This window comes from Porites lutea, chromosome 2 (genome assembly GCF_958299795.1).
Source record: "Porites lutea chromosome 2, jaPorLute2.1, whole genome shotgun sequence".
Taxonomy (NCBI): Eukaryota; Metazoa; Cnidaria; class Anthozoa; order Scleractinia; family Poritidae; genus Porites; species Porites lutea.
The window spans coordinates 11,819,226-11,832,400 of NC_133202.1; the positions used below are offsets into that span (position 1 = coordinate 11,819,226).

The 13,175-nt window shown below is 41.0% G+C and overlaps 2 protein-coding genes across 3 annotated transcripts in view; one reads left to right on the top strand and one right to left on the bottom strand.

The window, feature by feature from the left end:
- The window catches only part of LOC140927743 (N-terminal EF-hand calcium-binding protein 1-like), a 61,371-nt gene extending 56,995 nt beyond the window's left edge, over positions 1-4,376 (bottom strand). For both annotated transcript variants that reach the window (XM_073377426.1, XM_073377427.1), the window contains exons 1-3: positions 4,261-4,376; positions 4,165-4,189; positions 854-962 (exon numbers count right to left, since the gene is read on the bottom strand). In XM_073377426.1, coding sequence (XP_073233527.1) covers positions 854-962; positions 4,165-4,189; positions 4,261-4,317 — 191 coding nt within the window. In that variant the 5' untranslated portion in view covers positions 4,318-4,376. The remainder of the gene's footprint in view (positions 1-853; positions 963-4,164; positions 4,190-4,260) is intronic.
- A 43-nt stretch (positions 4,377-4,419) lies between these two features.
- Positions 4,420-12,569, top strand: LOC140927745 (mismatch repair endonuclease PMS2-like). The gene is made up of 4 exons (XM_073377429.1): positions 4,420-4,757; positions 6,714-7,065; positions 8,275-8,563; positions 9,696-12,569. The coding sequence occupies exons 1-4, from the start codon at positions 4,420-4,422 to the stop codon at positions 11,237-11,239; spliced, it is 2,523 nt and encodes an 840-aa protein (XP_073233530.1). The 3' UTR covers positions 11,240-12,569.
- The last annotated feature ends 606 nt before the right edge of the window (positions 12,570-13,175 follow it).

The following is a 13,175-nucleotide window of genomic DNA, read 5'->3' on the forward strand; positions in this document are numbered from 1 at the left end:
CTGATTTTCTTTAAAACCTTTCAAACACTTTCCCCACATTGCCATGTCTTTGTCAATGCCTTCCTCCTGCCCCCAACCTATGGCTGTTGCTGGTGTTTTTCCAAATCACTTGAGCTTGGTATTTTATTATGGCTATGAGAGGTGCAATGATGATGATCATGGAAATTGGCACGCCAACGTTTCCTTTGATTACATTCATTATTTGTGGAAAGAGTTGAAAAATCAAGCTCTCCCCAGAGCCTGTTGGAAGAATTGCAAAAACGTCCTGGCCTTGGCGAATGAGATTCAAGCAAATTTTCTGCTCATCACAAAAAGATTTGACATACTGGAAATGCTTGATTGTGTTGTTTATAGTAGCTTTAATATAACACATGATTCGATAACAGATGTCCCTCTCCCTCCATATCGCATTCCTCATCAATGTCACCAGTGCTCTAGTGTTAACAGGTGTCATAATTCACTATTAAGAGGGTATACTGAAATCCAGTATACTGGAACAATCCTTTGTTAAGGATGTTTACAGGCATTCCCTCGCTCTCGCCCCATTCTCCCCCCGTTTTTTTCCTCTTGTTTTCCCGGTATGCAATTTAAGTTGCTCCCCACCATCTGACCACCGTGCTCTACTAACTGAATGCCTGGAACAGGCTAGCCAAAATATAGTTCATTTTGCTCTGTATATAATATTATTAAATGGAACTTGATTCATCCAGTTTCCTAACCCTTATCCATTAACATAAGAATCATTCAGTATTCAGAGGCTGTTCAGCGCTGCCAAAATGCTGCTGCTGCATGCTTTCCTTGATTTTTAAAGATTATTTGTAATGGTGTGAAGATAGTGATAAGTCATGCTTACTTTGTTTTGTGGGTGTCAATATCATGGAACAGCTTCTCTAAATCTTCACTTGACAAAATCCCATCACTGAAAAATGCTTTAAATTCCTCTAACGAAAGGGCTCCATCATCTACATTTAAGTAAAAAAAAAACATGTCCATGCAGCTGGGCTTGGAAAGAGTAAATTTAAAGTATTATTTAAAGAAGATTAAATTCAGCTCTTATTTCAACATTTCTTTTTCACATTGCCCATAATTTAGCTTGTTTATCACCAAAATTTGCATAAACTACTCAATAAACTAATCAATTTCTCTTGGGACAACTATATTACCCAAGAGAATCCTAGGGTGGTCCACAGGCATACCACCCCCCCCCCCCCCCCACCCCGCAGAAATTTTTGAAATGAATATGCGCTGAGATGCAAGTCTGGTGCATTTTGAGACACAATTTGGAGAAGTGTTACAGTGTGGGCAGTGACCTGCAGTGACGTTATAGTTAGTTAATACTGTAATGATAACAAAATTTGTTTGGGGGAAGCTGGGCATTTTGTGGGGGAAGCTTCTACCCATCAAATACTCTAGATAGAACCATGGAATTACAGTCGAACCTTGATTATCTGGACTTGTTTCCCTGGTCCTGTTTTTTGCATGAATATTAATAAGACGTGATCTTCAAAAATTGAAACGATTAAAAGTTCATTAACCCTTCCAAACGTGTGTTTAAAATGCTGTTTTAATCTGTTTTGGTATGAAAAAGAAAGAACAGCAAGGACAAACTTATTATTCTGATGCATTCAGCTGAATTCTGATTGTCTCAATTGTTATGTTGCTAAGGGAATGTCATGCTTGATTCTGCATTGGTTATGTAAACACAAGACCAATCGATCCTAAACTCAAATCACAGCCTTGTCCACGCAATGAAAGCAGTCTGTTCTCTCACTAAAGAAAATAAGCAAACGATTATTTCACTTTTAAAGAAAGGCGAAAAAGGAACAAATTTAGCACTCTTTTTTAATCAGCAAGCAGCAGATCTCAGATTATACACAAAAACAAAGAGAAGATCCTAAATTTCATTGACAGCATCAAGACGAACGACAATTGAAAATACAGAAGCTTAAATACTTACAGTCTGTAGATAAATTCAAGCAGGAGCTAGTTCAGAATCAAATTTTGTTTTCTTTATTCCCTATGTTTACATTATTGTCTCATTAATATTCATATTTTCAATTATCCGGACTCTTGATTATCCACACTATTTACTCAAGTCCCAACAAGTCCGGATAATTGGGGTTCAATTGTATGGGTAATGAGCAGATAGTCAATAAGAGACCCACGGCAATACCAAGTTCAGTTGCAATATGAAAAACCATGCTCAATATCCAGTGTAGGTTTAGATGCAACTGAAGGTGTCTAGCCTGCACTGCAAGTATATTTTTAGGCAAGTAAAAGCTGCTTGTTTATGCTCATTAAATACCATAGCAACCACCTAGCTTTTATCACTGAGGAAGATTAAAGAGAGTAGAAATATCAACCCTTGAGGTAGGCATTAGGCAAAAGAAGGACCATTTCCTTGACTTTATATGCAAGCATAATAATTCATGCCCCCAAAGAAAATGCCTTCATGCCAATGCAGGCTAAAGGCCTGGGGAGGGGGGAGGGGGATGATGATTTGAGTTACAGGACTTTTATTGAGACCCTTTATTTAGGAGAGGGACCCAGTACAGGGATGATTGTCATTTTAGTAAGGAGTGAAAATTGCAGATTTTGGTGTCACTTAGGGTGTTTAGGATGGAGGGTCAATATAATTGTCATGCAGGTATTGCTAAGGATTCCATATAAAGCAAAACCTGACAAAAAAAAAAACAAACAAACAAACAAACAATGCTGATATCGATAAGAAAATCACTATATTTTTGGCCTTATTTTATTGTCTGTTTTAGTATAGTCTCGCCTCTAGGGTTGATGAAGCCTGGGCCACATTCAGATAGGGACATCCCCTTCCCCTTGACACAGAAGTCTCCCGCGGTTAATGGAGTAGATCACACGTACCCGACAATTTTATCCCTGCCCCTGTCAACGTACATATGACAGCAAAAAATATACTCAGGCAAGGCAAGAAGGATTAATCTGCAGACCTCGGGGTCAGATGCAAAGACAGCTGACCAAAATTAGGACATAGCTTGCTTAGCTGGCATTTTTTTTTAGTGTGTTTTATCTTTTGTAGTAAGAGATACAACCGTGGGAAAGTTGAACCGCGGAAGAAAAACAGAAGAATCGAGGGGGTGGGGGGTGAAGGCAAGGAGAGAAAGCAGCGAGGATATAGGTTACGACCCATTCAACCTAAATTCCGACCAATCCGACCAGGAAAAGTGGTCCACCTCAAAAAGTGGACCAGTTTTTTCGAAACTTTTCCGGTTGGACTGAACAGATCCATTGAGTTTTGGGCCGAAATTTCCAAAAATTTTGGTTCAACAGATCGTGCCCATATTCTCCCTGCCCCCTCCCCCATCATTTTCTGTTTCAACCTCATTCAGCATTTGCGGTGCTCGAACTCTTAGGCTGGGCCCGGTTCAGACGCCGTTCTTTTCATGAGCCGAGCCTAATACATAGAGGATATTACACGGTGGCGAGAACATAAAATTCATATCTTCGAGCCAACGTGTAATATTCTTTTTATTATATGGAGAAACCAATTCAACAAAAGCAAAAGGCGGGAATCGTGACGTCATTGAACGATACGACACTCACAAAGGTGACATACGGAAAATACGCCACTCGGGTCCCGGATGAAGTGGCGTATGGAACCTACGAGTGGTTTAGTTCCCAGTAAAACACTCTCCTCCATATAATAAATTGAATTATTAAAGTACATGAAAAGTTCGTCTGAATCAATTAAGGAACACCTATTTCAATTTGGAACGGCTCAGCAGTTCTTCACGCCCAGCCCGGCCCGGAATTTCGACTGTGGAACGACTTTGGAAAGGTTTTGATTCAGACGCCGAACTTTTCTTGTACCGAACTTAATGCATAAATTATAATAACGTATTTTCCAATCCGTTTGACCAAAATGAGCATTTATAGCCTTTGGAATTTTGTTCGGCTGGAATTAAGATTGGCGTCTGAATCAATTCAGGCAGTCTAAATAGTTTCGGTCGGCCTTAATTCGAATTAGGTTCGGCTCATGAAAAGTTCGGCGTCTGAACCGGGCCAGACACTACTTGTGAGATGTTGTATTTGTCCGAATTACATGTAGCTTACAACCAAGCAGTAGTCTGTCGGAATTTTTTGTGGGTCAGCGATTTTGTCACGTCACTGGGCAGAGTGGGCACTCACCGGTTTTGTCTGCTCTCCGGAAAACCTAGGACAAAAAGACCTCTTTTAAGAACATGTTTTACAGAATAAATGTTTCAAGATCACACATATTCTTACGTCCAAAAAAATGGATCTTCCCACTGGTTCCGGTTTCTCTTCTGTCGTTCCCGCCATCTTTGACTTCCGATTCGGTTCAAGCGCTTGCAAGCACTGGGACCGAACGTAAGTGCCGGACTTCAAACGGAGAAATCCGAACCTTCCCGAATATTCAGCAAAATGGCGGCAGTTTCGTCGTCTCCCGTTGTTCAATCAATTGATCAAAAATCCATCCATCAGATATGCTCCGGACAGGTTGTGTTAAGCATTGCAACTGCTATGAAAGAACTTGTTGAAAACAGCTTGGATGCTGGAGCTACAAACATCGAGATCAAGCTAAAAAACCACGGCGCGGACGTCTTGGAAGTCAACGACAATGGTTTTGGAGTCGAACCGCATAATTTCGAAGCTTTGACTTTGAAGCATCACACATCGAAACTCAGAGATTTCTCAGATCTAACAAGTGTGGAAACGTTTGGTTTTAGGGGAGAGGCTTTGAGCTCTTTGTGCGCCCTGAGGTAATTAATTTGATATCTAACCCACCACACCCCCCCCCCCCTCTCCCCTATATGGTCCTATATCATATGGACGACAACATCTTCCGGGGGGTACAGGATTGGGGGAGGGAAGAAGAAAAAGAGAGCACAGAGGCGGATCTAGGGGGAGGGTGCAGGGGGTGCGCACCCCCCTCCTTCCCTGAGATGACCTGCAGTTTTCTAATACAACTGGTATTCTGCAAAAAAAAAAGAAAAGAAAACTATGTGGTTTATTGGTGTCGAAGTAAAGCAAGAGACAAGTGCACCCCCTCCTAAAAAATATCCTGGATCCGCCCCTGGAGCATGCCCACCCCTGTAACTCTTGGAGAAATTTCTTGGAATATTTCTGAGGGATAAGGGCAAAAGGCCCTCTTTCTGAAGGGAGGGAGAAAAAACTGGCTATTTTTGAGGGTTAACTTTGTCAGTACTTTCAATCTTTAAGCTGTAAAGTCATATGAAGGTGGGATAGCTATAAGTAAATGGAATGGCTCAATCTGTTGGTAGTAAATTCAACCTTGTCCCCAGGGCGCTTTTTCCTGGCTTTGGAGGTGGGGCGAAGCCATGGAAAAGCACCCTGGGGACGAGGTTGTAGTAAAGTTAATTAAGGCTGTTTGTCATATAGTATTTCCTCAAATAAGAGCCCACACTTTAATTAACACCCTCGCCCTAGTAAGCATCCACCCACTAGGCCCCCCTAGCGGCTCACCCCTTCGGCACTCGCGTGATTCCTCGATTATTAAAATATCCTGACTTTACCTGCTCAGAAGGTTGGACAGTCTGTGAAGTATCTCAAATATATTGCAGCATCTATTCCAGATGGTGCCAAGCAATATGTCAGAGGGTGGAGTCCCAAGAGAAACTATCGCTGTTAATCCCTTACACTAAACATGTTTACATGTAGGGAATGTCAAGCAAAAAGTAGAGGTGCTTTGGGAATATAGAAACAATCCCACCTTGTTCTCAACCATGCCAGATTTTTAACGGCGTTTGTACGAAGCCTGCTGTAGCCTGAATAAAAATTATCGACTTGGGAACTTAGTTTAAGTAAGTTGTACAAAAAGAACTCGTTTGCCATGATAAGCTTTTCATCTTTGTTCCGTGCGTCTTGGGTTGACTGCGAGCGAAAGAATTTCCTAAGTTCTCAATGTTTAAAGTTTCTTAAAGGGCCATTCAACAAAATGAATGCATCACAGGTTTGAACATATTCATCCAATGATAAACCTTTTTTATAACCGATATCTTGCAAGAAATTACACAAATTAAGACACCAGACAATGATTTATTCCCTGCTTTGAGTGATTTTGTCTTTAAAATACCTAGCTCTAAATGTCAACATAAGCTTCTGTTCAGTGAAATCTTTAGTTTTTAAGCAGGGCAGCAACAATTTTCTAGTGAATTAAGCCAGGTGGTCCACCTAGCATTAAGTACCTAGGGAGAACACTGATCAGACATTATAGGGAATGTTCACAATTTTGAGTATTTCGTTACTTGGCAAAAACTGGGATGGTCTGCACACAGAAAAATTCATCATCATCTAGGATGTTTATTGTCAGGTCCCTGGAATGGAACTGTATGCACAGACCAGTGATCTAATAATGTTATTGTTGAGCTTACCCTTCCCCTTGGTAGCCGTGGCTGTAATAAAGTTACATAGACCTCCTAATTAAAGAGTCAAACTTTAAAGGCCAATGAATAGATAGCTGACATTTCACAACACGACGACTGTTTTCCATCTTTCTTAATTGGTCGTGCCACGAGGGAAATTTGATTCAACCAATCAGAAGGACTACTTAGATCAGGGTAGTGATGCATCATCAGTATGGAATTTCTGCGCTTGTTTCTCAGACATGATTTTGCAGGGAAACCAGTGGTGGGGTCACAAAATGTTGGTGGTCTTCTCAGGCTAATAAATTGATGTTTTGTTCTTTGTCTCAACAGTAAGCTGTCTATAGTAACGCACCATTCTTCCCAAGCTGCAGCAACAAAACTAGAATATGATCACAATGGCAAGTTGCTTTCAAAGCAACCTTGTGCCAGGGATCTTGGCACAACAGTCTCCCTACAAAACTTGTTTTCTACCTTGCCAGTCCGGCACAGAGAGTTTCTTCGTAATATAAAAAGAGAGTTCACAAAATTGGTGCATGTTCTGCAAGGATATTGTCTGATAAGTACAGGAGTTCGAATAACTTGCAGTAACCAAGCAGAAAAAGGAAAGAAAACAATGATTGTGACTACAAATGGTAGTGAGCAAGTTAAAGATAACATCACTTGTGTGTTTGGGCCCAAACAGGTTTGTAAAATTTGTACTTGTTTTGATAATCTATGGGTGAAATTTTACAATAATTGAAATGTGGCTACCACTTTTCCAACACTGCCAGTTTAGTACAATGTATGTGACAGGTCAAAATTAGATTCAGGTTAAAAGTTTTGAACCTAGGTTGGTTCTCAATTTGCTTTGTTTCCTATGCCTAATTATTAATGAATTAGGGCTTGGAGACAATGAAAGGAAATTGAGAATCAACCTAGCTTAAAAATGTTAACCTGAATTTAATTTTGACCTGTAACATATATGTCAACAAAACCTTGGACAGCGAAACAGTCCATATTTCTGCTTAGTCAGGTACGAACAAACAGTCAGACAAAAAGTCTGGCGCGAGGCTAAAAACGGTGAGCGAGACTGGGGAAAGACGTCAAATACTGGACACAGTGTTCACCACAAGATTGGAAGGGAAGGGTAGACGATAACATGCAATTTTCCCCTGAAATCAGTCATCAAGTCTATTAAATTCACAAAGAGGGTGGAGTTGTGAACAGATTTTTGACAGCTCGACAACATTTGGAGCCCCTTGTCAGAATGAAGTTGTCGTGTGGAAAAACGGACAGTCATTTTTTTTCTCTTGTGGGCGTGTGAGGCTTGCACGCTTTGCACGTGTGAGAAGGTGATGCTATGCCAGTGCTTTGCACCTTGAAGAAAGATTTCGTCTTGTTGAGAAAAAGTCTAAGAAAACCTTGATTGACCAGATCAGGTGACCCTTGTAATCTCTTAAGTGACAAACAGTTAGAGATATGATGACCATAAAAACAGAGCAGTGACAGATAACAAAATTTTTTCTGGCATATTTGAAGGCGTATGTGTAAAAGAGGCTCACCCAGCAAAACCTGCAAACAGGGTTGTCTCTAAACTTTCAAGCTGCTGGGTAAATACAACAAGTGGGCGGGGAATCAAACAGCCAGGGATTTCTTTTGGTTCTATTTTCCAATTAATAGTAGCCGGAGACCACACTCATAGTAGATGGGGGAAATCCCTGGCCTCCGCGGCTCTTAATGACATCCCTGCTGCTAACCTCTTTCAAGTTCTCTTCTTTTCAAATCTTTTTTCCTCAGCTCACTTGTTTCCCTCAAGTGTCTGAAAAAATGGCACATGAAGAAAATGCCAGGGAGTGGCTTTTTTTTTTTCTATCTGTCAACCAGTCTGAAGAAATAATTATTATTATTTCAGATTCAAACAGTAATGGCCATCGTGCAGTCTGTTCCATCAGAAGAAGACTGCAATGAACTTGGGCTTGTTGCCTCAAAGTGCAGTGCTCAGGGAAACCCCTTTAAAATCACTGGATACATTTCAAAACCAGATCATGGTATGGGCCGCAGCAGTGCTGATCGTCAGTTTTTATACGTCAACAAGCGACCCTGTGAGCTGAGCAAGGTGTCTCGAGTCATTAATGAGGTCTACCATATGTTTAACAGACACCAGTATCCATTTGTGATGATGGACATATCACTGGCAAGAGGTTTGTTGTGGTTTGTTGCAGTCCTTCTTGTCATGTCTCAGTTATTACTTGTCCTCACATTGCTCAATATAGAGAACTATACTCTTATACAGTATCCTACAATCTAGGATGCATATGGTGTATGTTGCTGGCAGAATATGTCCCTACATTTTAGACAATTATCCTAAACAGTAGCAGTTCATTGCTGTCTTTGACAACAAAATTAGTTGAGACACTGTTTGCTTGTTGTTTGTTTTTAAGTATGAAAAAAATTAATACAAGCTATTATAGGGCCTTTGTAACGTTTTGCCAAATTCAGAAGAGGAAAATGAAGCTTTCCCTCCCCCACCCCTCCAAGCAATGTTGTACCATTGTACGAGCTACCTGCAAGAAACAGCAAGGGAAGAGGTGCAGATTGTTTTGTTCCCAGTTTTTCTTGGTCTTGCAGAATCTATAATGTAGGTTACCTTTTCTGCTGTGGTGTTGGTATTGTCAGTGTCCTTTCAATGTTTTGTATTACAACACAATGTACGTTATCGTGTGATTCCACTAGTCTGCAACATCAGGAATCAATCCCATATGATAGTGTCTCAGCAGGAAGAAATCAGGGTTATCAGTTCAACCTTGAATGCCGCTCTTTCCCTGTTCCTGACTGGATAGGTGCTACATCTAATGTGGAAAATTTTTGTACAGTTAAAGCCCTTGTAAGCAACTACCTCAGGAATCCATATAAAAGGTTTACAACTAGAGCCAATCACTTACGAGAGTTTTCCCAAGGAGTCAGCATCAATAACGGGTAACATGAAGAACAGCTCCTCGAAACATATGTCCACTTGTCGGTTGATTGTCGACTGGCAGGCGAACAACAGTTTGTCAGCTAACAGTTGATGGTTTGTTGGCCACTTGTTGGCAGCCTGTGGGGCGATTGTTGGCCATTTGTCGTCTGTTTGTCAACTATTGATCGTCTGTCAGCTCACTGTTGGTCAACAGTCTACTGACAGATGGCCAACAGATTTTTAGAGTACTGAGCTGTTCTTCAATTTACCAGTAACGTGCACCGTGTTTCAGCAAAAACTCTGATAACATTGGAAGTGTGAGGCATGAATGCCTAGTTGTTCCACTCTTGATCTTACGACTTTCATTTCCTTATCAGATGGTGTAGATGTCAATGTCACGCCAGACAAGAGACAGGTGTTTGTCCAGGAAGAGAAAGTCCTTCTAGCCACCATAAAATCGTCGCTGAGGAAGATGTTCGATGGTGGAACTGCATTATTTGATGTCAATCAGAAACCTCTGATGCAAATAAAACTGTCTGCCTCCACGTTCGTTCCTAGAAACTACAATGGCGACTCCCATGGAAATGAAGACCTTCGATGCTCTCAGATGAAGCAGGATGAAAAGGTATCAGATCAGCCTGCTTCAGTTGTGCCAACAAGGACGCATGTCGAGAAAGGGAAATTTCCATCGCTTAGCAGTTTCAAGAGGAAGTTTTCATCAGTTGAGCAAGATGTGGTTGAGAAACCAAAAGAGCCTAGCTGTAAGCAGGTGAAGCTTACCAGCATATTCACCCGGGATAAACAAGCTTCGAGGCTGGAAAGCAAAGAGTCTGTGGAAACAGATAGTGGGAATGTTTATGCTGTTGCTAAGACTCAAAGATCTGAAAATATTGGTGACAGCAATGAACGGTTAGCAAGAAAAACTGACATTGAAGTTGTTAAAGTTAAGGATGATATCATTTCTGTAAGTGAATCTGATGACGACGAAGTAAGTTCTCAGAAAGACGTCCAGCAAGAAATAGATTCAGAGCGTTTTGATAAAACTAATCAAACACTTTTTGGCCAGGCTAAAGATAATTCAAGTAACGTATCTTGCAAAACAATACTGGTTCTTCCTAAACTTGGCAACACCGAAAAACAAACTCAGGTATCAGAGATGGTTAGAAACAGAAAGGAAACAACAGTGAGTTTCAGTATGAATAAACTTAAAAGCGTTGTTACGGCACCAACGAGACAGAAAACAGATGAAGTAGAAGCTCGTTTGTTCAGAGCGAAGATAGCACCAGAGAGCAATTCCAGTGCTGAGAAAGAACTAACGAAAAATATTAGTAAAGATATGTTCAAGCGTATGGAAGTTTTAGGTCAATTTAATCTGGGTTTTATCATCGCAAAACTGGACAATGATTTGTTCATAATCGACCAGCATGCTTCAGATGAGAAATTTAACTTTGAGGATCAACAGAGGAACACGACAATTAAGTCCCAACGTCTTATTGTTCCCCAGAATCTTGAACTAACCGCTGCCAATGAAGCTATCCTTATGGACAACGTGGAAATATTTCAAAAGAACGGATTTGATTTTGAGATCGATCAAAATGCTGAGGCAATGAAGAAGGTCAAGCTAGTTTCTCTGCCCATGAGCAAGAACTGGACGTTTGGTGTTGAAGACATCGAGGAGTTGATTTTTATGCTGAGTGATTCTCCTGGCGTTATGTGTAGACCTTCAAGGGTGAGGAAAATGTTTGCAAGTCGTGCGTGTCGCATGTCCATCATGGTTGGAACTGCACTTAACCAGGCTCAAATGAAGAGGGTTGTTTGCCACATGGGAGAGATTGAGCATCCCTGGAACTGTCCCCACGGCAGACCCACTATGAGGCATCTAATCAATCTCAATATGCTGCCAGCCTCGCAGTTGGATTGAAACCTGACGAAGTCTGTGAAGGCTGATACACTTAGGTCGTATTAGTTAAACGCAAGGGGATAATGGGTCTCAAATAGAGGGCTCAAAAAACGAAACTTGAATTCCACCTTGTCTTAATTGTAGGTAGCAGCTGTCATATTTTGCTTGCCTGGAGCCATTGGTGGCTTGTTTTAGTTAAAGATAATGATACCGACCTCTCGTCTTGAAACGATGAGTTTTATTCCCCAGCACCCTGCATAGACAACGAATGTACTGGCGGAGCGCACGTCACGAAATGTATGAATAATAAACATCCACCGCTGCTGTTCAAATAGACGGCAACACAGTCCGTATTATTCCGTAGGACAAAAACGCCTGAGCAGTCAAACAAACGTCCGGCGGGTGCGTTTCGCGCCTTGAAAACGTATTTTAAAAAAACCCCGACTCTTTGGCCAACTTAAGCAGTGTGGTTACCACTATTCTATTCGTTTAATAATGGATTCAACAAACTAGTGGTAGTTCGCTGACTTAAACCGTACTTGATCGCAAATATTATTTTGCACCTCTTCATCGACCGGTTTCAGCGGACTCAGTCCACCCGTCGAGTATTCTGGGTCGATATATTGCCAATCTTAGCCAGAAGCCAGTCAACATACTCAAAAGAAAGTGATAAAAAGGCGAGAGAACTCAAGATTTATATTTATCCAATCTGTGTTATAGTTTACTACACAGCTGATTGGTGGCGTGATATATGACGTAAATAATTCGCCCAGGCTACAAAGGCCCGTTCTTATAATTTCTAGCATGAAATAAATCCGTGTTCACCGTTTGATTAAACTCTCGAGACAATTTTTTTCTCCTCTCGGTGTGTTGTGCTACCCTGTGGAGGCTACGCCTCTCCCAATAAAGGCATCAGGAATTTGGAAAGAAGAAAAAACCTCGAGTCTTACTAGCAATCGATTAAAAGAGAAAAACATCAGGTCGGTACAACACAAAAGATAACTACTTATTAATTTCCATTCGCTTGTCAATTAATTCGTATCTTTGAAGTCGCTTCTGTAAAAATATATGCCTGCGTAGAAAGCGTTTCCAATCGAGTTATTTTGCGCAGGTTGGAGTAAGAGCACAACAAATGGAAGATCGAAGGGGGAAGGGAAAAGAAGATACGTTTCCTTCTCCCCCCTAGCCTGAATTTCATCCGATTACTTCGAGTCGTTATTACTCCCTCAGTAACGTCTAAATCGACCGGCCATTAATGCCGTCCAGTGACGTCACTACTCCTTTGCTTTAATTCATTCAAAAAGTTAAACACGATTTTCAAGTGGCAAACCAAGAAATATCGTTTGGAAATGTCTGCATGATACAGAATAGCTTTACTTATTTCGATCGTAATTCATGTATAACGTTCAAACTATCAACTGCATGTAGTACTCTGAACCGGTTGTAATTCCATAATGAAACTCGGGCGCTGTCACGCAATGAAATAAATACACACACGGAACACTTAGTTCTAAAACTCAACGATTTGGTTTAATTGAAAAGAAGCTATTTGGTCCTTAACGAAGAGAAAAGAAAAGAAGGAAACTTGACAGTGAAAATAGCTAAAGGATCGAATCAGTACAACAGGTCTCAGAAACTTCACATAAACAAAATCACTGCCAAGACCACAAAGCGACTCTAAATGAAAAACCTAACGACTCGCCGCAATGATTCTTCATTCGCAGTTCAATTTAGCATTTCAGTTTCGAAGACAAGGGCAATTTTACTGTTTACGATAAAGATTATCGAAATGTTTGAACTCCACGCAAGCATACCCGGGATGCGACCCGCTGAATATAAAGCGACAATCCCGCTAAAATTCCGCATAATTATGCGAATGTTGAGACAATCAACTAATCAAAGTCACTACCCGGTTTTCGGGTAGTGATGAGGTCACTGGACGGCATTAACGGCTGGT